Source organism: Naegleria gruberi, assembly GCF_000004985.1.
Source record: "Naegleria gruberi genomic scaffold NAEGRscaffold_6, whole genome shotgun sequence".
Classification (NCBI taxonomy): Eukaryota; Heterolobosea; class Eutetramitea; order Acrasida; family Naegleriidae; genus Naegleria; species Naegleria gruberi.
Window position 1 is genome coordinate 382,481 of NW_003163321.1, and position 21,709 is coordinate 404,189.

Sequence of the window (21,709 nt, forward strand, 5' to 3'; positions counted from 1 at the left end):
TCAATTGACTACTTCAATTTATTTCTTATTGGTGAGATGTATAGTGGAATCTTTATACTGTCTCATGAATTTCAATCCATAAACACACGTAAAAACGAAAAATGTGATAATCCCTAGATAAACACAGCCAAGATGAAGAATGGTATAATCAATATAGGGCACGTTTGTGGAAAGCATTACACTACTTGGAAATCCATTGATTGGATCTGCATTGGGATTTGTATAATCGTGTTGAGAGACAAATTTACCACGTCCTCCATATTTTCTATGCTTAATTCTATGTCTCAAACTCCAAACATCAATACATGGTGGTATAATTAATAAAATGGGTTGTAATAACCAACGGATTAAACTGAAATCCCCCAATGTGACCAACCATTTAGTGAGCTCAATTTTATGTCCACAATAAGCACCATAGATTATAAATTCTTGTTCATCATCTTCATCAGGTCTGAAAACAATGGAATCACCCTCAAAAGTTTGATTCTCAATCCTTCCCCAACAAATTCTTTGATCCAACTTGTAAAGGTAAAAGTAGTGCATGAGTCCAAGTGCTTTCCATAAGCCAAGTGATGTAATATCTAAATAGGTGTTCCAAATACAAGGTAAGATCATTTCGAGGTTTCCATCCCACTTTTTATCTGTATGAGTAAGATCTAGATATCTACCTCCAACCCTTGTACCTCTCATCTCATTTCTTACAATAGTGAAAACAAAAAACGGTTTCAAGAAGAATGTTACATCAATAAGCCAAACTAATGTTGGAAAGAATCCATGAATAATATTGAATATCTTATTTTCTATTTGGAGAAGCTGAGAAGAATCATCGTTCGTATAATCAGATGTATTATCATCTTGGTCCACATGTGATAATAAACCAATATTACTTTCATTGATAGATTGATTATGAGAAGTTGTAAAACTAAATCTGCCACCAAAGTCAACCTTCTTTACAACCACCAAATATACCTTCATAGCAATAGTAATAATAACAGAAATACAAATGGGTACAATTAATAAAACAAACAATGGAGCCATTTTTTTTATCAATGCTCCTGTCGAATGGAATTCTCATGTCAATATTTATTTGTTCCATTGAAAATTCATTAACTACACGTGTAAAAAACACTGCAAAACCATTTAAAAATTATTTGTAAATTTCAAATTTTCATGTCTGCTGCTTGTCCAAGGAAATTGAGATGTTTCAATCATATAGGAATTAAGCGAAATATAGACCCAGCGTGAGAACTCTAGAATACACAATATAACATTCGAATAATAGATCAATGACACAAGCAATCTGTCTCAACACTACTTCCGTCTTTTTAGAGAAAAAGTCGTTTTTTGAGGTTTCCACAGTGAAAGAGAGATTAACTTTCAAAAAAATGCCATCAGTCAAACACATCAGATTTTATCTTCCTTTGGTATTAGTTTTCTTTCTTTTCGTAACCAGTATCAACTTCAAATAATCTCTTTACCAGAAGTCTTTCTAATATTTCTTTTACTCAACCGGTTACAGACCCTTCACCTCTCGGATGTCAAATTGTTCCACAACCAAATTTTCTCTCACTACAAGTGGCATCAATTTTCATATCTTCTATTCGTGGTAATGATTATTTAACACAATCATTGAATAATTCATCATCATTAATTAGTAATAAGTGTAATTTCATCAATAATCCATGTCACTCAATTTCACATGCCTTGTCTCAGTTGAGTAACACAACATGTGTAATTAATCCTTGTACTGGATATGTATTATTTTTATTGGATGATTTATTGGATGATGAAGCAAAGAGTTGTAATTTGGAAATTCCAACTTCAATTCCAATCATGTTTTATGGAGTTGGTTCAAGTAAAAATTGGAAGTGTGTTTCGAATAGCATATTTAAAGAAGGAAATAATGTATTGTATCAGGGATTCTTTATCTCAAATGTGAAAATTAGTGGAAATTTCAATTTACGAGTTTGTTTATTGTATTTTGTAAATTCAATTGCATTTAATTTTAGATTTTCCAACAAGTATTTCTTGTAAGTTTCGTTTTTTATTTCTTTTAAAATATAATTGGAATAGTACAATATTTTTTCACACTTCACAACTATTAGAAAGTGTAATTGAAGAAACAAGTCAAGACATAACTTATTGGAATATAATGAGATATAGTTCTTTATCATTTCTTAGTTCTACAGTTAACAAAACTAAAATTAAGTCCTATGCTAAAGTTAGTTTTTCCTCATCTAATGTCACTAGCACTGAAAGCACGACAATACTAGCAACGAGCATGTTTCTCGATTCCTATGTAATTCCATTTGCTTTAGTTTTTGACTCGTTATTGGAAAGCTCAAGCTTTACGTTTGAGTGGAAAACTGCATCATGTATTACATATGACAAACAACCACAATTTGGATTTTTTAATTCAAAGCTCATTAATTCAAAGATTTTTTCATTCAATTTTGGAAGATTAGTTTTGGATAATAATTTATTTACAGGTACGAGTCAAATTCTATTAAGAAACAGTATTCCTTGTGACAAGGCAATAGATGTCACAAGAAATGTATTTGAAAGTCTTCCTGACCTTTCTACATTATTAATACAGGATACGATTGCAATTTTGCTATTTTCTGGAAATTCAATTAGAAATTTTAATGTAGCTTTTGGATTATTTCATTTTAATACCTTAGCAGTGGTTAAATTTGAAAATAATATTGTTACTGGAATGATTATGCCACAAATTGCTCTAACAAATTCTGGACTATTTACATTCGAAAAAATTAACAATATTGCTACTTTTAATAATACTTTTATTGGTAATGTAGGATATTATGGATCGTACTATTTTAAAGAATGTGGAAATATTTTGATTATGAATGACAAGTTTTCAAATAATAAGGCAATTATTGGAGGAGCTATTTATGATTCCAATAATGGTTTTGGTAGATCGGTCAATGTTACAAATTCAATATTTTCCAACAATTATGCAAGTTATGGAGGTGTTATTGGAACAAGTTTAGTGAATGTAAATCTCTATTTCACTGGAAATACATTCGAAAATAATAGAGCCAAGTGGGGAGGAGCTATTTTAGCTGATATACCACCTTATTTTATGGATGGAATGTTACAATCTAATCAATTTGTAAATAATACTATTGAATTTCAATCAGAAGAAAATAATATTGCTGGTAATCCTATATTTACTCTACTTTCACCTAATGGTACTCTATTCTTATATCCAGGAGAATTGATTAATATAGAAGGAAGAGTAACAGACCTCTATGACAAGGTAATACCTTATAATTCAGATTTTAAAATTGATATTACTGCATCACAACCAAATGTAATGATATATAGTAGTGTGATTGCAAATCAGTTGACTAGTAAATCATTTAATATTTATTGGAAATATGGATTAGTAGGAGCTGAAACTGTTAATGCATTCTCTCAGTTTAATTTAACAATTTCAACTCGAATTCTGGATAAATCAACTTTTGGAAGAGTTATTGTAATGGTTAAGGAATGTCCATCTGGATTCTCATTCATGAATGGTTATTTACTTGGAAATACCAATTCAAATCTATTCGAATGTTCACCCATTCCTCTAATTATGTCTCTGTCTATAGTTGGATCTTCCTTATTATTTGGATTCATTACTGTAGGAGTTCTGTGGTTGTGTATTAAAATCTATACCTCTATAAAACCATATAGAACAGCCAAGCAACAAACCATGATGGTTCTTTCCATGCAAAAACCTCAAAATGAAATAGCAAAGAAAGTGAAAATATTCGATCAAGAATTGGAAACTAAATTAAGCAGATTATTAATGAATGCAGAAAATTATACTGTTTTGAAAAGTAATGATATGGTGGAAGTTGTTTCATTCACTTCTAATTGGGAGAAATATGTTTTAAAGATTGACAAATCTCAGAGAAGAGAAGTTCGATTGAATGAGGAATATTCTGCAGTACCGTAAGTAGTTGTTATTTTGATTTAACCTTTGATTTTGAAAGAGTTGAATTGGTTGATACGAATGAGGCAAAACAATTTATTGCGAATGCAGAGTATTACTTTGTTATTCCTGGTGATAATAATGAGAAAACAAGATTTTTGGGAATTGATATCAAAAACAGATCTGTTTTTCATCCTTGTTTGATATTTAGAGGTGCAGATTTTGATCTATCTCACTATTTGTCTGTTTTTGGTCATTTTAGTAAGAGAATTGAAGAAAAAATTGATATTTTACAACAAATTGTAAGTAATATTTCTCAACCAATTGATTACTAACGTCTCGTAGGTAAAACCAATGAAATGGCTTCATTCCAATAACATATTCCATCGCGATTTGAAACCTGCAAATATTTTTGTTTGGTGGGATGTTGGAAAGAAGCCAATTTTAAAAATTGGTGATTTTGGAGCTAGTAGCAGTAATTATGTTTTAGAAGGAACATATCCATATATAGCTCCTGAACTAATTAATGAAAATGATTTGAATGAATTAAGCATTTATCATTCTCGTATGGAGTGGTTTGCTCCTGCAGATGTTTATTCATTCTCAGTCATAATGTGGGACGTATTATTTGAGGACAATTCAAGATTTATCAGACATTTCAGAATGAAAAAGTATTCCAATGATGATTTCTCCATTAACATGCCAACATTGGAGATGTTACTAGAATATTGTGAAAAGGAAAATAGATTTGAACTCAACCCAAAGATAGAATTAGCCAAACAATTGGAAAATTATTTGGAAATATTCAAGAGATGTAACAGTGAGGATCCAACAAAAAGACCAACGTTTGAATTTATTGAAAAGGCATTGAATGGAGAGGTAGAGAATTGGAATTCCTATCCAACCTATTCTAGAATTAAGGAATCAATAGATGTTGACTCGTCCCATTATTATCATCGTGACAATGGTTCGAACTCTAATTTTGTTAAAATTGGATCAGATAATGAGGAGTTAATTGAAACTGAGTATACCAGATATTAAGCTTATAAAATGTCTGACTTGATCTGTGAAGTTCCTTCAAATTATTATAAACGTGAGAATTAGCCTTAAATACAAGGGTATTTTCATGCTCAATAAGGTGGCCCACGCATATTAAGTTTAAGGGTTATTGAAAATTATTGAATGTAGCCCGTCTAGCTCAGTCGGTAGAGCGCAAGGCTCTTAACCTTGTGGTCGTGGGTTCGACCCCCACGGTGGGCGATTTCGTTTTGTTTTGAATTGGGAATCAGTCATATAATGCGTTAAGTTTTTATCTGAATGGCTTTAAATTTTGTTCATTCCAACCTCTTGGCGGAGATATCATTAGTCTATTTAAAGAATATTAAAAAGGCTATTATTAATTTAATTTAATTATTTTAAAAAAATGAAACGACGAGCAAGTAGGAATAATCTGCAAGACAATAAAAAAGTGGAGACTCCTAAAAAGAGTACACCACCAGTAGTAGTGGATAATATTTCGGATCAGGCTTTATCAGAGTCAAGTATAAAAGCAATACAAAAATTAGCTGGACAATTAGCGAGCGGGAAGAAACTTTTATTTGTGACTGGAGCAGGTATTTCGCAAATATCAGGTAAATATTTATTATAATTGATGGATACGAACTGTTTTGGAATTTTATATTGGATATAAATTATTTTGAAATTAATTTAGGAATTCCAACATATAGAGGAGATGCCAATTCAATTTGGTCGAATCATATTCTTGATATGGGTACTAGGAAAATGTTTCAAAGGGATGAATTACATTGGTACAATTCATTTTGGTTGACAACCCATCACAAGAGAGAATATTTTGTTGCCAAACCAAATGAAGGACATTTAGCTATTGCGAGATTGAGTAAATTATGTAATTTGAGATGTATTACACAGAATATTGATCATTTACATTCAAAAACATCTCTATCACCATCCCATATAATAGAGGTTCATGGTAGATTAGGTCTTTATAAGTGTATTAATTCTAGAAAAAAGAATCCTTGTCCATATGCCAAAACACATAGTATTGATACAGTACAATTGGAAAAGCATAGTAATGATTATCATCAAAATAAGCCCACTTTTACCATCAAATCAGTACCAAAATGTCCCTTCTGTAAAACTCTTCTCCTTCCACAAGCCCTCTTATTTGATGAGAAATATGAATCACATGATTTTTATCAATGGAGAAAAGCACTGCAATGGATTGCTGATTGTGAAGTCATTTGTTTTGTAGGAACATCATTTTCTGTAGGTGTTACAGCTGAATGCTTGTCAATTGCCAAGGACAATGACAAAACCCTCTACAATTTTAATATTAGGGTAGATAAGGAGGTTAAAAATCTTCCAGGAATGTATCATATTGTAGGAAAATCTGAAATTTCACTTCCATTCTTATTTAATACATTGGTGGAAATTGGGAAGAGTCAACATTTATCTCACAAGCCACGAATGCACTTTTATTCGAGCCAATATTCAAGTACACACAAAGTGGTGAAAAGAACTAATCTGAAAAGACTACAAAGAAACAGTAAAGTCATTCACAGTGATGATGAGCAACAGCAGCCTGTTGAAGAGCATGAATATGATAGTGACCATGAGAGAATCTCTAAAAAGATCAAATTCAAGGAGTACTCTTCCAGTGATGATGGTGCTAGTTCTAGTGAGGAAGGAGAAACTGAGGAAGAATTTGACGATTCCGATGAGGATTATTAAAAGAGCATGCTATAGAAACAAATATCTGAACCACACTACAGTAAGCTTTGTAAACAACTCCAATTTCCTTATAGTAACATTGCCAATCTCGCTAAAATTTCTGTTTTTAAATTTTCCACAAGCAATTGCCCGGAGCGAGTTGTGTTTCTTCGCGCTGATTATTTTAAAGCAAAAGAACCAAAAAGAAGTGAATCTTAACAATTTTTCAAACTCAAAAAAAAGAGAAGCAAACAACAAACACATACAACTTTCATAACAAAAATGCAACAAGTTCATTTATGGCTCCGTGATGAAGTTAAACCATTCGAACAACGTACAGCTTTGACTCCTTCCGATGCTGAAAAGTTGATCAAGGAATTTAATTTTAAAATTACAGTTGAAAAATCTGTTACTCGTGCCTTTGATGATGAAGAATATGTTAAAGTTGGTTGTCAATTAGTTGAATCAAATTCATGGATTACTCAAGCACCAAAACTTGAAGAAAATGATAATTTCTATATTTTGGGATTGAAAGAATTACCACTCGGAAATACTCAATTAGGTGATATTCAAGTTCCACACTTACTTTCTCAACGTCATATTTTCTTTGCTCACTGTTTCAAGAGACAATCTGATTGGAAAGATACAATGAGTAGATTTGTTCAAGCTGAACCAAGACCAGGTCAAATTCTTGACTTGGAATTCCTTAATTTAGATAATGGTAGAAGAGTTGCTGCTTTTGGTTATGCAGCTGGTTTTAATGGAATGGCAATGGGTTTACTTACTTATTGTAAACAAAAATTACATTCAAACGATTTGGAAGTTTTGAATGAAATTGTTAAACCATTCAAGAATAGAACTGAACTTGTTAATCATATTAAGGATTTACTTTCTAAATTAGATCATACACCAAAATGTTTAGTTTTAGGAGCATTGGGTAGATGTGGAAGTGGAAGTGTTAAATGTGCTGAATTATGTGGAATTCCAGAAAGTCATTTAATTAAATGGGATTTGAATGAAACCAAAGCAGGTGGACCATTCCCACAATTATCAACAGATGTTGATATTCTAGTTAATGATATTTATTTGAGTGGTGAAATTAAACCATTCTTAACAATGGAAATGGCACAAAAAGGTGATCGTAGAATGAGTGTTTTCATTGATGTTTCATGTGATGTTACAAATCCATTCAATCCATTCCCAATTAATAATCAAGTTACAACATTTGATAGACCAGTTAGAAGAGTTGATAATACTAATAATCTTCCATTAGATGTTATTGCAATTGATCATTTACCAACAATGACTCCACAAGAATCATCAGATGAATTCTCAAATGCTTTGGTTACTTATTTGGCTGAATTGAGAAATGTTAATTTTTCAAATGAACAAGGTGAAACTGAAGGTATTAGAGTTTGGTTACGTGCAAATCAATTATTTGAAAAGAAAGTTCAAGAATTTAAACAAGAATTGTAAATTGCTATAAAAAAACATTAAAAAACCTTTTGAAAATTATCCAAATTCATTTTAATATGTTGCTGTCAAATGTTCTTTCACCACTCTCATTTCAAATCCTTGTCAATTATAAATTCCATAAGATAAAAAATGTCTTTTAATCAATTATTACCTCCCACACTAAAACCTAGATCCTACAGTGCTACCAATTCTAAGAATGCTACACCTACTTCCAATACACCACTTTCACCTGTCATTACCATTGAAAATGATTCATCATCATTACCTTCATCATCATCACAAGCAATGAATCAACAACATCAATCTAATACTACCACTACCACTACTACTACTCAACAACAACAACAACCAACTAGTGCACGTACAGGTCATCGTCGATTACCCAGTTCCTTCCTATTACCTTCTACAGCAGCAGGAGTAGGAGGTGCAACTTCATCATCTTCACTTGCTATTTCTCCACTAACAGGTGCAAGTGCAAGTGTATCATCATCATCATCATCATTGAATAATAACAATTTATTAATGTCCAGTGGAACACCACAATCACCCTCTCCTAATACTACCTCCATGATGATGATGTATCACTTTAATACCTCATCCAATTCTCTACTAGTTGGTACACCAGGTAGTACAACAACAAGAACAAGAACACCCAACAGTCCTCCAACCAACAACAGCAACAATAATAATTCAACAGCATCACTATTAATTCATCAAGGTAATAGTAGTAATGTTGCAGGTGTTGCAGGTCAACAACAACAACAACAACAACAACAACATCATCACTTTGTTCCTCCACTCATTCCACCAGTCTCTTTCAATGCACTATTCAATAATAATAATAACAACAACAACTCGACGGAAGAAAATAACAAAATGATGAATGCTGGTGGATCATCATCAATAATTGGTCCACAACAGAGTGGTGGAATGACAACATCATCAAGTAGTGGAAATTTACTTTCCAATTCAGCAGGTAATTCATCATTTCAAAATCCAATTTCACACAATGTTGAATACTATCATGCTCATATGGCCATGTTTATAAAGAAAAAGTTTGAGGAAGAGGAGGAATATCTAATGTATTCATATCCGAATGAAATATCATCTCCCAATATACATATTAGATCATTAAAGGAATTGAGAGGTACATTACACTCTGTATTTGGTGAATGTAATGATATATTGAATGAACAAGTTAGATTTTGTTATTTAACACCAACTGGAAAGAGTGTTTCATCATCGTGGTGGAATGTTCATTCTAATACTACTAATACTACTAATACTAATAGTGGCACAAATCATAATCCATTATCATCTGCATCCTCTTCTCATCAACATCAACATATTCATCAGGGTTCCATTGATAGCATTTCAAGTCCAAATCAATCGACACCACTTCCATCATCTGTAAATTCAGCAACTTCTGCACTTCCTAATACTGATACCATTAATTCGACAAGTTCAATTCATCATCATCATCAATCCATTCCATCCAATATATCATCATCCAATAATCCTACTATTACTACTACAATTGGTGTTAATGATACAATTTCACAAAAACCATCTCTATTAGAATTTTTACAAGAAAGTAAAAAGATTGAAAATGCAACAGAATTATCAAATGTTATTCAATTGAGAGAAACTATTGAAAAGAATAAGAGACCACTTATTGTAACATACAAAATATTGAAACAGTATATATTTTTATTATATTTACCAATTCCAACTGATTACAATTATGGAAATGTAATGAAATCAGTTTATGAACAATATGTAAATGAATTATTTGAATTTTTAGATTTTATTTATCAAGATGTTGAAGAAATTATTACAAATATTTCAGATTATCAAAGTCAATTAGATACAATATTTAATAGATTTTTTGAAATGGTATTTCATGATAGAGATTTTAGTTTTGTAAATAGTTTTCAAGATGGTTTTGTTAAATTTCAACCTTCTTTTCATATTTCTCAAACTATTGATGCTGAATTATCAAATTTAGAAACAATTATGAAAGAAGATTGTTTTAATATTGGAACTTGTTTAATTTATAAGGGTTTATTACAATTATCTCATTTACCTAAAAATATTACAAAACAAGTAATTAGATATTTAACACATTTTAATATTATTCATAGAGCTCAAGATTCACCTGAAATGGTTATTATTGAAAAGGTTTTTATTAAGGAAAATTCAAATCCTTTCGATTTATTAACAATTAATGAAACATCAGGTGATAATGGTTATGATTATTTATTATCTGTTATTACTCAAGGTGAAAAAGTAATGTGTAGTGTTTTATATGCAAAGAGATATCCACAATCTTATTATGAAGGTGATTTATATTATGTTGATGAAATGAGAACTTGTTTATTACAATTAGAAAAGAAGGGAATTTTTAGTCAACTTAGAGGTCAATTTAAAACTTCACATTCTTTAGCTAATGTTTTTTCAATTCCAACTGTTTCTGTAACTGCAAATACAGAATCATCAAGAGATAGTACAAGTGGTCTAGTTGGCTTAGGAAGTTTTACTTCAAATAGTTTTTATGGATTTGGACTAACAAATGATCATACAAGTCCAACAAGTTCTAATACTTCTAGTTCTTCTAGTAGTAATTCGAGTAATGAAACAATTATTGGATCTAACATGAAACATTTCGTCACACAAGGACCTTACAATGTCTTGTTAGGTTATGTTGTCCATTCAAATTCGAATGGTGTAATTTTATATCATAATAGCAGTAATCCAGCTATTGCATCAGTTTTTTCTCTGAAATGTCAAGTTGTTAGACAAGTATTACAAAGTAAGAGATCAATGAGTGATGACCCTATCGTAGAATTTGGTATTCACATTGATCAGAAGGTGCCACTTCCAAACAATACTATTGGACATATTGGATATTGGATTTGTGGTAGAATGAATGATATGCTGGATGAATTTTATGTTTGTTATGAAGATTCTATTCCTCAAGATGTTGTGGAATTATCTTATAGATTGTACAGTAGACTTTACATTTAATTTCCCCAATAAACTCTTTAATTTATTCAAACATCTTCTAGTTCAACTACTTAAAAACGAATGGCATCCTTTGTCAAACTGTTTACAATGTGAAGAATGAGCTTGATGGTCTTGATATCACTTGGCTTACCACGTTCAAGAATGATTGGATGTTTAGCAGCCAAATGTTCTCTAATACCTTCCAAGATTGGAGCTGAAAATTGGGAAATGGCTGGATCAATTGGGTTGATATGAATAATAACTCTTTCCAACCAAGACAATTTAACATCAGTTTGTTCAGTAATATCATAAGCCAATTGTTGAACAAGGGTAAGAAGGATTGGTTGAGAAATTGGAATATCAACTTCAAACAAACGTGGATCAATAACACTACACAACCAAACTAATAAACGTAAATCAGCCTTTTCCAAAACAAGTGAGAAAACTTCCTCAAATCTTTGGTTTTCAACCAAGTTCAAAAGTTGCTCCTTGGAAATGTCTCCATTATTATTGCTTGTATTTGTTGCTGTTTGTTGAACAGCTGGCATGTTTTGAGCAACATTCTTCAATTCTTGTCTGATAGCTTCAACAGTTGAATCATTGACTTCCTTACAGTATTGCTTCAATGGTGATTTAACCAATTCATCCATTCCTCTTTCAAAGGTCTTACTAATTTGTTCAAACATTCTTCTGCATGATGTTTCAAATGAAGGAAGAACTGTAGACTTGAGAACTGTTTGGAAACTATCTTGGATAACCTTCTTAATAGATCCTGAATCAGAAGTATCAGTCAATGATTGGGTAAGAGCGTCATTGACAACATCAGACATGTTATCGGTGAGTGAGTCAAGAACAGATTGAGAAATTTCATCTGGTAAATCATTAGTAATGGCAGAAGAAATAGTTTCAATCAACTCCTTTTGTCTAGTTCTTTCTTCAGAGAGTCTTGTCAATCTTTCCTTTTCAATACGCTTGTAAAGTTGTTCATATTGTCTTTCAGTTTGGGTTTGAATCATTGTTTCCATTTGAGTAAGAATGCTTCTTTCCATTCTCTTCAATTCAGAAATGAGTTCAAAATTAGAACCACTAGAAGCAGGTTGAGTAGGAGTGGCTTGAGGAACAGATGGATTAACTGGTGGAATAATATTTGGAGATTGACGAATAGCTACACCAGTATTAGTATTAGCAACAACAATTTCCTTTGAAGAGCTTGGTTGGTGGACTAAATCTGGCATTGGAATTGCAGTTTTAACTTGTTGGCTTAGAGCACAAATTTGGAAGTTTCTAATATTCAACAAGTGAATACCACTGGTTTGTAAACAGAATAAACCAAAGTTAATACCAATAGTCATAGCAACAAGACTAACAATTGGATATCTACAATCAAATTCAGTGATGAAATCAAAATGTGGATGATCTTCTTGTTCAGTCAAAGGTGTCTTGTTTAAGCGAAGAGTGAACAATACTGGATATTGCAAATTTGAAACAAACAAAGCAGATGCTGTAGAATCAAGTTCAACATTATTGATAGAAACCTTTTCATCAAACTTTTCAGAGGTTTCTGGTCTAATTGATACTTGTTGAACAAGTTCAATGTCCAACTTTGGTGATAAATACCACAAACAAATATCAAAATTGTTTTGTGAAGATGTAATAAAGTATCTTTCAATATTAGTCTCAGTGCCTGAGCAAAATTGGATATTAATCAATTCGTTATTGTAAATATTGGCTGATTTTACAAGTGTCATGTTTGTTCTTCTATCCCAAATGTAAATATTACCAAATGATGAAATGCAGGCAAGATACTTTCCATCACTAGAGAAAGATAAATCGGTAATTGATTCATTTTCAGCAAACTCATTAGACAATACACGAATACCACGCATAGTGTGAATATTATCATTATCTAATTCAATCAAGTTGTTATACATTGCTAATTGATCAACATCAAGCAAAATTAATTGGTTATCACTAGTAATAGCACATAACTCCTTATCTGATTGTGGAGCCCACAAAATTCTTCTAAAGAATCTATGTGATTGATCAGAAGAAAATGTTAAATGGACCAATTTAGCATATCCTACTTGATCTTCCTTAGGGTTTCGTAAATCGTTTGGATGGATTTTTTCATCAGTTTCAATAATTTTCCACACAATCAAAGATCTATCTCTAGAAACAGATGCCAATTTCAAATTTACAGAACATTGTAAATCGGATACATATTGTTTGTGTCCCTTCAAAAATACTTTCTTTCCAACCTTTCTACTAACAACACGAATAGCTCCTCCTTTCAAACTCCAAACCATATAGTCATCCAAAATTCCTATACATTTACCATTTGTGAAAATTTGGTCGCTTACATAAGGTGTAATACCTTTAATACTGGCCAATTGTTTTCTTTCTTTCTTAGCATCAAGTGAGGATGTCACGTAGGTATAAGCCTTCTTATCAATTGGACCTGTAATGAATGGATCAATCATAGATTGTGGATTTGTTACATATTTTTGTATGGAGGAAGAAGATGGAGAGGTAGAACCATTATTAATTACATTGCTGCTTGATAAACTTGTTGGGGAATGGGAAGGTGAATTATTATTAACATCAACTTCAGATGGAGAAGTTGGGGAAAGTTGTGAAGTATTAGCTTGATTTAATATATACTCGGTTCTAGCCTTGTGAGAACTAATTGGTTTAGATTCTGGGACTGGGGTATCTTGTCTTGTAATTGTATTTCCGCTAACAGTTGTATTAGTGGTAGGTGGAATTGATTCTTCTGATGGTGGTGTTGATTGTCCATTGTTATTTTGTAACTTTTTAATTTCTTCAAGAATTTGTGATTCATCAAACATTCCTCCTTCTCCCATCATAACCATTGAAGGATCCATCATCATGTGTGGATATGGTTGCATAGGTTGCATTGGTTGCATTGGTTGCATAGGATGAGGTGGATAGGCGAACATTGGAGTTTGATGAGGAAGTTGTTGTTGTGGCTGCGATGTTGTATTTTGTTCATTAGCCATTTGAAGGCTTTTTAAAAGATCTGTTGGTAATTGATTCATCTCAGATTAAGTAAAATTATTATTAGATTATTTAGGATGATGATCAATAATTTAAAAGATAGTGATGTATTATTTGGCTATTAATCACTTATAAAATTGTTGGTGATGAATTTGCACGACGCTCTTTTAAAATTTTTTTTTGATGATTAAAAATTATTTTATTAATCTAAAAATAGATCTTTAAGCCACACAGATTCGAAATCCAACACTGAAAAGGTGCAAATTGTAATCTTTACAATGAAAGGATGTGAAAATTACTTCTTCTCAAAGGAAATCAGTAATGGTTCTCTTGGTCTCAAAGTTACATGATTATCGAGATGTAATTTGTAATTTGGTGATATTGAAAATTTGTAATGTTTAACTAAAAGTGCTAAACAGAAACAACTTTCAATCTCTGCAAAATATCTTCCCTGACAAATACGATTTCCAATTCCAAAACCAGAGAATGCAAATGGATTTTGATGAATTTCAATATGTGGATTGAAAATTGAGAGTGGAATTGTTTGAGATTTGAATTCTTCAATTGTAATACTTTGAGCAATAGTTGAATCTTTCCTTTTAAGGAATCTTTCTGGAATGAATTCATTAGGTTGAGGCCAATATCTTTCATCTTTGTGAATATCTAACCATGAAGCAGCTATTTGAGTTCCTTTTGGAATTGTAATATCTTTCCATTTAAATGTTTTTGTTACTTGTCGAGCAGCAAATGCCACAACTGGATATAATCTTAAACTTTCTTTAACAACTGCTCTCAAATAATCCATTCTTCCCTCTTGATAATCTTCAAAATCAAATGTTTCCTTTCCATATAAAGTTGGATAATCATGATCAATGAATTTATGAATTCGATCTTGAGCATCCTTATCAGTAGCTAATGAATATAATATAAATCCTAATGTTCTTGCAGTTGCTATTTAATAATTAATGTTTTTAAAGATGAATATTCATTGTAAACTTACTTTCATGTCCAGCAACAAGGAAAATGAAACAATTTGAAATAATTTCCTCATCAGTCATACTTTCATCTTTACTCCAATTTTCTCTTGCATTTAATAAGAGAGATAGAATATCAGAGTGAGGAGTTTCTTCTTCTTGATTTTTAGTTTTACGTTCATTAATAATATCATTAATGGATTTAGTGAATTGATTGGAAATTAATTGAGCTGGTTTATGTGGAAATATTCCAACATGTTGTCTAATCCATTTAGGAAATATATTGTAAACTGGAAGAATTCCAAATAATTTCTGAGTTTGAACAGTTAAACTATCTTTTTGATTAATATTAAAAGAATTGAAATCATAATTAAATCCAGCCAATCCAATAACCTCTACAAATATTTTACAATAATACATTACAATATTATATCATTCAATATTATATATCAATATTAAACATCAATATATTCCAATTAATACTAACCTAAAGTAAGATTTGAAAAATCCACTTCAATATTTCTCATTAAAAGATTCTTTTCAATATTTGGTATTAAAAATCTATTCATACAATCAATTGTAACTTTTGCAACAATTTTCAATGATTGAGGAGCAAAAGCAGGATCCAATAATTTTCTCTGACGATGCCAAAATTCATAATCATTTTCAACAAATATATTTGATCCACCAAATAGTTCAATAACACTTTCTTTCAAATCAGGTAATTTGTTTGTAATCTTTCTAGTTGCCATTTCTTTTAGAAATAATGAATCACCAATTACAATCATTCCAGTACTAACAATTCCCAATACAACTTTATACATTTTATCATTTCCACTCTCTTTCATAAATCTTTCAAATATTAGAGGTGATAAATTCTCTCCAAATCTTGTTCCCCACTCTGATGGTATTAAAAACTTTGGTAGAAATTGACATAGAATAGGTGGTATGAATTGACATCGTCCAATTTTAATAAATTCATACTCTTTACATATTATTAAATATTTACAATATAAATAAAGCAGAAATAGTATTATTAATATTAAAAAACATGTCAATGATAAATAAATAATATCTAACAAGGCGGAGGAGGTGGATGATAGTAATGTACTCATCAATATGTGATTGATTTAACGTTATTTTTTTCAGGATGAGATTTTAAAGACCTCTTTAAGATCATTTTAATATTTAAATGGTTGAATATCATATGTTCTTGATGTAAACACGTGTTTTGAAATGATGTAATGGTTTTATCTATTTAGGAATAATTGGAAGAAATGTTTTTATTGTAATTCATTAAACAAGTTGGAATGAAATGTTTGAAGTTGCATATTTCTTTTCAGTATTCTTCTTCTTATTCGTTTGTTTCTTCTTATTAGTATTCTTATTATTATTGGCATTATTTGATTTTTTAGAATTTTCACTACTCTTTGCATTGTTATTTGCATTGGAATTATTTGATGACTGTTCATTATTTTGAGTAATAGTACTTTCTTTTGGTGTTTGTTTCTTTGTTTTCATCTGGTCAACTAGACTTGAAATATTTCTTTGAGTTGAATTTTTATGTGCCATCTTTCTTAAACGAGCTTGATTCTTTTCTTTGGCATATGAAACTTGTTGATCCATTGAGGTTTTATCACCATACATCATACCCATAAATGTTGATCTCATATTTAAAAATTCTTCTCTTTCCTTATCAGTTGCATTTGGATCCAATTTTGCTAATTCTTTAAGAGAGGTAAAACTTTTACCTTTCAACACATCTGATTGTTTAGATTCTTTTGAATCATTTGCTCCATTATTTTCTCCATTATTATTAGTAGTAGTAGTAGAATTATTTGATGGAATTGTTGAAATAACTTGAAATGCTTCATCATTTGAAAGTTTACATTGAGATTTAATCCAAGATTCAAAATCATCTGATGACATAATTTCATATAATTTGTAAATAGATGCATAACCAACATAGGCATCAAATGCTGCATATCTAACAAAATCATCATTTTGTTTTGCATTCTTAGTCATTGTTTCCATTTTAAGTAATTCCAAAGCAAGTGATTTAAGTGAAACTAAAGAAGAACCAAATAAATGGTATTGACTTGAAACAATTGCTAAATCTACTAAATTTGGTATTACTTGTTCTTTTAAATCTGTTTTTTGTGTGAATAAATGTTTAATATCGTTACAAACACCAACTCCAAGTTTAACAGTTTTTGATTGTAAAAATTCAATTAATTCATTTGGAATTTCTTTTAAATTTTCAATTTGAAAAACAAAACAAATTCCTGTAATGAAATTTGAATATTCGAAATTTTCCAATCTTTTCTATATTCCGCATCAAATCCAATTGGAATTAAATTTGAAAGTTTAAATTCTTTAGAAATTTCCATATTATAAATTGATTCTACAAGTGATGGAACTTTTTTCATTAATTCTCTTGCATTACTATATATAATAAAGAAGGGTGTTTTATCAGTTGGTTCAAAACTTTTAAATATTTTAAATTTGTTTACAATTTCATTACAAATAAATGTTGATATTTCTTTAGAAACGAAAGAATTATCAATATTTAATTGAATTTTCTTTGATGATTTTTCATTTCCTTCTCTTTTTCTCTTTTTATCGGAATTATCGGAGGCTTGTGTTGATGAAGGCTTTGAATTTTGCATTTTTTTTCAATTTATTCAATAAATTAATTGATACCAAGCCTACTAACTAGGCTGACATGATGATAATAATGCAAGTAATAAATTTATTGGAAGGCTTTTTGCATGACGAATCAGAGAGAATTGAACAGAGTGCAGAGAGATGCCACGTGTACTCTCAAAAAAGCCTTTTTTTAAAAACTCCAGAAAAAAAACAAATCCACGACTATTCAATATAATATGGCTGGATCTAAACAAAAGAAGCGTGTTACTACCAATGCCACTATAATGAGAAATCATTATATTGCAGTTGGTGTTGTTAATGTATGTTGTTGAAATATGTTCATTCCGAATCAAATAACTCTTTTATATTAAATTACATCATGATGATGGTGATATAAATGATATAATCAATCAATGGATTAATAGTTAATTTATTTAATTTATGTATTATATAATTTTGCAAACATTTCGACATTTGAATGGATTGCCTTTATTTCTCTTCTTCTAGGATATGGATTTTGTCTCAACTCTCTATATAAATATTCCAAGCCAGTTGAATATACTACAAGTGAAGGAAAAGTAGTAATGGATGTTAATGATTTAAGTGATGTTGCAGGATCACTAACTGAATATACATTTGATATTATTTATGTTGAATGTTTTGTTCAATTAACTTCAATTATTTCTAATTGGTTCTATTTATTATTATTAATCATTCCTGGATTTGCTATTTTCAAATTATATAATTCAATTATTAAACCTTATTTATCAATGAATAAGGCTCAACAAGAATATGCCAATTCTCAACAACAACCTGAAATGTCAGATAAGAAAAAGAAGAAAATGGAAAGACTTGAAAAGAAAAATCAACAAAATATGCAAAGAATGAGAATTAGACCAAATTCAAATGATGATGAATAAATTATTAATGTTTTGAAATAATTATTAAATATGGTAATTTTAGATATTTAAATATTCAAGAAAAAAATGACACAAGGTAAATTATTAAATAATTGTGATTGAGTATTTTTAATGATTCTCAGAATTTTCAATTACAAAGTGTAATTTATGTAATCATGTAGTATTGACTGATAGTATTATTGATCACTTGAAATTACTTCATCCGAATATTCAAATTCATTCAAACCCAATTTCAAATAACAACAACAAACAACCAACCTTATCAAATAATAACAATAACAACACTAACAATTTAAAATCAAAGCCTTCTTCATCGTCATTACATCACAACAACACCACCACCACTACTAGTACTTGTATAAAACAATCAAACAATAATATTTCTAACATACCGATCAAGAGGAAAGTGAGGAATCAAGAGGAAGAACATTCTAATGATGATGGAAAATCAAAGATTGGTACATCTTCTAATACTAGTAGTAGTAGTAAGACTCCTATAAACAATAATACATCCAATAGTAATAGTAATACTCTAAATTCATCGACCACATCCGAAAAATCAATATCACCAAACACCTTCTCCATTAAAATTACCAACAATGAAACTAAATTAATGAGTAAGATTCCTAAAATCACATCTAACAGTACAACTACAGTTCTCAATAATAATAGTACTAATAATGGTAGTGTTGGAAGTAGTAATCAACTCAAAAGAACTATTTCACAAGTCTCCTCACCAACCACTACTACTACTACAAGTACTCCAAAGAGATTTGTTAAACTTATTGAACCACCATCTCATATTCAGAATGAAAGACTTTCAAATAGTCATCATCATCATCATGAAAAGAATGTATTATCACCTAAACCAAATAGCAACAATACACCCTCGCCTTCAAATCTAGATGTTAGACCAAAGAGTGCAGTTTCAATTCAACATATTGTTAATACTAATATAAATAATATAAGGCCAAGTGATGGTGCTCCCCTCATTCCTAACAATAATATTCATAATAATATTAATAATAACATTAACAGTAGTAGTAGCAATAAATAGTAGTAATAATAAGTAGCAACAATCATAATATTTCAAATTCTACTTCTAATAGTAGTACAACAACAACAACAACCACATCAATTCTTCCAAGCACTGCTGGTAATAACAATTATGCAAAATCAGCCTTAGTTAATTTGAAGGCTACTGCTATTCATCCTAAACCAATTCTTCCAAGATCAACTACTACCACATCTCCTCCACCTACTAGTGCTGTTAATACATTGCCTCATCCTTATTCCCCACCTTCAAGTCCTACTACTTTTATCATCATCATCACCCTAATGGTGGAACAATTTATTCAACTTCTCCCTATCATCCACCACCACCACATCCAATTTATCATCATCATCACCATCCACCACCAATAGTACCACTCTATTCACAACCTCATCCAATGCCTCAATCACCACATCACCACCATCCTCCTGGTGTTTATTATGCACCTGTTTATACTACACCATCTCCTACCTATCCTATTATGACTTCTCCCTATCATCATCCACCACCACCACCTACAACAACCAATCATCATTCTCACCACCATCAACAACAGTAGATTCTTTTCATTACTTGTCAATTGTCGTTTTTCTACAGAGTTTACTACAAAAAATGTCTCAACCAAGTCCTGTAAGTGATTGTATAATTTGAATCAATTGTTGTATTAATGATGATCGGATTCAATAAAGAGAAATCAAGATACAATTTCTAGTTCAATCATTTTGACAATTATTGGAGAAGGAGAATTTAAAGTAATAATTGATGATCGTTCTTTTTTAAATGAATTTAATCAATCACAACCACAACCACAACAACAACAACAACAATTATCATCATCAATAAATGAAGATGAAAAGAAAAAGAAGAGAAAATCATTTTCTCAATCATTTTCAGAATCATTTACTCAAGTTTTACATCAAACTACTTCTGGAATTACAAAAGGATTATCAACTTTTACTTTTAAAACGAGACATGTTCAATTGAGAACAAATGAATTATTAATTTATGCTGTTAAAGGTTTGTTTTAATATTTGTTTTTAATAATAATTAAATATTTTATTACAATGAATTACAATAAAAAAATAGATAATTCCAAAAATAGAAAATTAAAAGCTAACATTTCACTTATCAAGGCAATAGTTAGTAAAGATACACTTTACAAAAATTGTATTCGTATTGAAACTCAAGATAAAATTGTTCATATTCAAATAGATTCAGAAGATACAAGACAAAAATGGTTAAAATCAATTACAGAACAAACACAAATTCTATCGAAAAGAAAAGAAGAAAATATAATTGCATCACTCTCTTCAAATTCTTTAATTTCATTAGACAATGAATATACTATTAATAATATTAATAGTGGTGGTAGTAGTGAACAATTATTTAATAACAAATCATTGAGAGGTTCAATTGTTGATAGAGAACATGAGGAAACAAGTGAAATGATTCAAAATTTTATTAATGAACTAAATAATTTGGATCCTAAAAAGTATTTTAATCCTGCATCAAATTTAAGTTCAAATCCTTCATCTTCTAAAAGACGTCACAACAAGTTGAAAAGTTTAACTGAAATTTCAGGATTAAATAATGATTCACTTCATGGTATTAAATTTACTAAAAATGATGATTCTAATAATAATAATAGTGGTAATAATACTAATAATAAGAATAATGGTGAAAATAATGAACAAGATAATGGTATTTTAAAAGATAATGATCAAGATTTAAATAATCATGTTAAAGATCAATTATCAATTTTAACAAGTGAATTTTCACATTTGAATAATTTTACATTTATAGGTGGATTAGCCCATTTAACTTTAATTGGTAATAGAATTATGGAAAAGGCATCTATTCAAGTTAATACTCAATCAATTTTAAACATGTCAGGTGGTTCACAAATATTAAAACAAGGTTACTTATTAAAAGCAGGTCC

At 30.2% G+C, this 21,709-nt stretch overlaps 10 protein-coding genes and 1 non-coding gene across 11 annotated transcripts; 6 read left to right on the forward strand and 5 right to left on the reverse strand.

The window, feature by feature from the left end:
- Nucleotides 1-18: 18 nt before the first annotated feature.
- Nucleotides 19-1,038, reverse strand: NAEGRDRAFT_63324 (uncharacterized protein; the record flags this gene model as incomplete). The annotated part of the gene is made up of 1 exon (XM_002681453.1): nt 19-1,038. One exon carries the CDS (start codon nt 1,036-1,038, stop codon nt 19-21), a length of 1,020 nt encoding a protein of 339 aa, XP_002681499.1.
- Nucleotides 1,039-2,152: 1,114 nt separating this feature from the next.
- On the forward strand, nt 2,153-4,984 carry NAEGRDRAFT_63325 (uncharacterized protein; the record flags this gene model as incomplete). The annotated part of the gene is made up of 3 exons (XM_002681319.1): nt 2,153-3,963; nt 4,005-4,245; nt 4,289-4,984. The coding sequence occupies 3 exons, from the start codon at nt 2,153-2,155 to the stop codon at nt 4,982-4,984; spliced, it is 2,748 nt and encodes a 915-aa protein (XP_002681365.1).
- Nucleotides 4,985-5,130: 146 nt separating this feature from the next.
- On the forward strand, nt 5,131-5,203 carry NAEGRDRAFT_t81. Its single transcript has one exon. It is a non-coding gene; the product is annotated as a tRNA-Lys (tRNA).
- Nucleotides 5,204-5,366: 163 nt separating this feature from the next.
- Nucleotides 5,367-6,694, forward strand: NAEGRDRAFT_30659 (uncharacterized protein; the record flags this gene model as incomplete). The annotated part of the gene is made up of 2 exons (XM_002681320.1): nt 5,367-5,574; nt 5,655-6,694. 2 exons carry the CDS (start codon nt 5,367-5,369, stop codon nt 6,692-6,694), a joined length of 1,248 nt encoding a protein of 415 aa, XP_002681366.1.
- Nucleotides 6,695-6,952: 258 nt separating this feature from the next.
- Nucleotides 6,953-8,181, forward strand: NAEGRDRAFT_78399 (saccharopine dehydrogenase). The gene has a single exon (XM_002681321.1). It carries the CDS (start codon nt 6,956-6,958, stop codon nt 8,147-8,149), a length of 1,194 nt encoding a protein of 397 aa, XP_002681367.1. The 5' UTR covers nt 6,953-6,955; the 3' UTR covers nt 8,150-8,181.
- A 97-nt stretch (nt 8,182-8,278) lies between these two features.
- Nucleotides 8,279-11,176, forward strand: NAEGRDRAFT_46377 (uncharacterized protein; the record flags this gene model as incomplete). The annotated part of the gene is made up of 1 exon (XM_002681322.1): nt 8,279-11,176. One exon carries the CDS (start codon nt 8,279-8,281, stop codon nt 11,174-11,176), a length of 2,898 nt encoding a protein of 965 aa, XP_002681368.1.
- Nucleotides 11,175-14,214, reverse strand: NAEGRDRAFT_56999 (WD40 repeat domain-containing protein; the record flags this gene model as incomplete). The annotated part of the gene is made up of 1 exon (XM_002681454.1): nt 11,175-14,214. One exon carries the CDS (start codon nt 14,212-14,214, stop codon nt 11,227-11,229), a length of 2,988 nt encoding a protein of 995 aa, XP_002681500.1. The 3' UTR covers nt 11,175-11,226.
- A 254-nt stretch (nt 14,215-14,468) lies between these two features.
- NAEGRDRAFT_63330 (uncharacterized protein) lies at nt 14,469-15,971 on the reverse strand (the record flags this gene model as incomplete). The annotated part of the gene is made up of 3 exons (XM_002681455.1): nt 14,469-15,124; nt 15,174-15,542; nt 15,635-15,971. 3 exons carry the CDS (start codon nt 15,969-15,971, stop codon nt 14,469-14,471), a joined length of 1,362 nt encoding a protein of 453 aa, XP_002681501.1.
- A 472-nt stretch (nt 15,972-16,443) lies between these two features.
- NAEGRDRAFT_46379 (uncharacterized protein) lies at nt 16,444-17,172 on the reverse strand (the record flags this gene model as incomplete). The annotated part of the gene is made up of 1 exon (XM_002681456.1): nt 16,444-17,172. One exon carries the CDS (start codon nt 17,170-17,172, stop codon nt 16,444-16,446), a length of 729 nt encoding a protein of 242 aa, XP_002681502.1.
- Nucleotides 17,173-17,399: 227 nt separating this feature from the next.
- Nucleotides 17,400-17,816, reverse strand: NAEGRDRAFT_63332 (uncharacterized protein; the record flags this gene model as incomplete). The annotated part of the gene is made up of 1 exon (XM_002681457.1): nt 17,400-17,816. One exon carries the CDS (start codon nt 17,814-17,816, stop codon nt 17,400-17,402), a length of 417 nt encoding a protein of 138 aa, XP_002681503.1.
- Nucleotides 17,817-18,380: 564 nt separating this feature from the next.
- NAEGRDRAFT_63333 (uncharacterized protein) lies at nt 18,381-18,716 on the forward strand (the record flags this gene model as incomplete). The annotated part of the gene is made up of 1 exon (XM_002681323.1): nt 18,381-18,716. The coding sequence occupies one exon, from the start codon at nt 18,381-18,383 to the stop codon at nt 18,714-18,716; it is 336 nt and encodes a 111-aa protein (XP_002681369.1).
- Nucleotides 18,717-21,709: the final 2,993 nt, after the last annotated feature.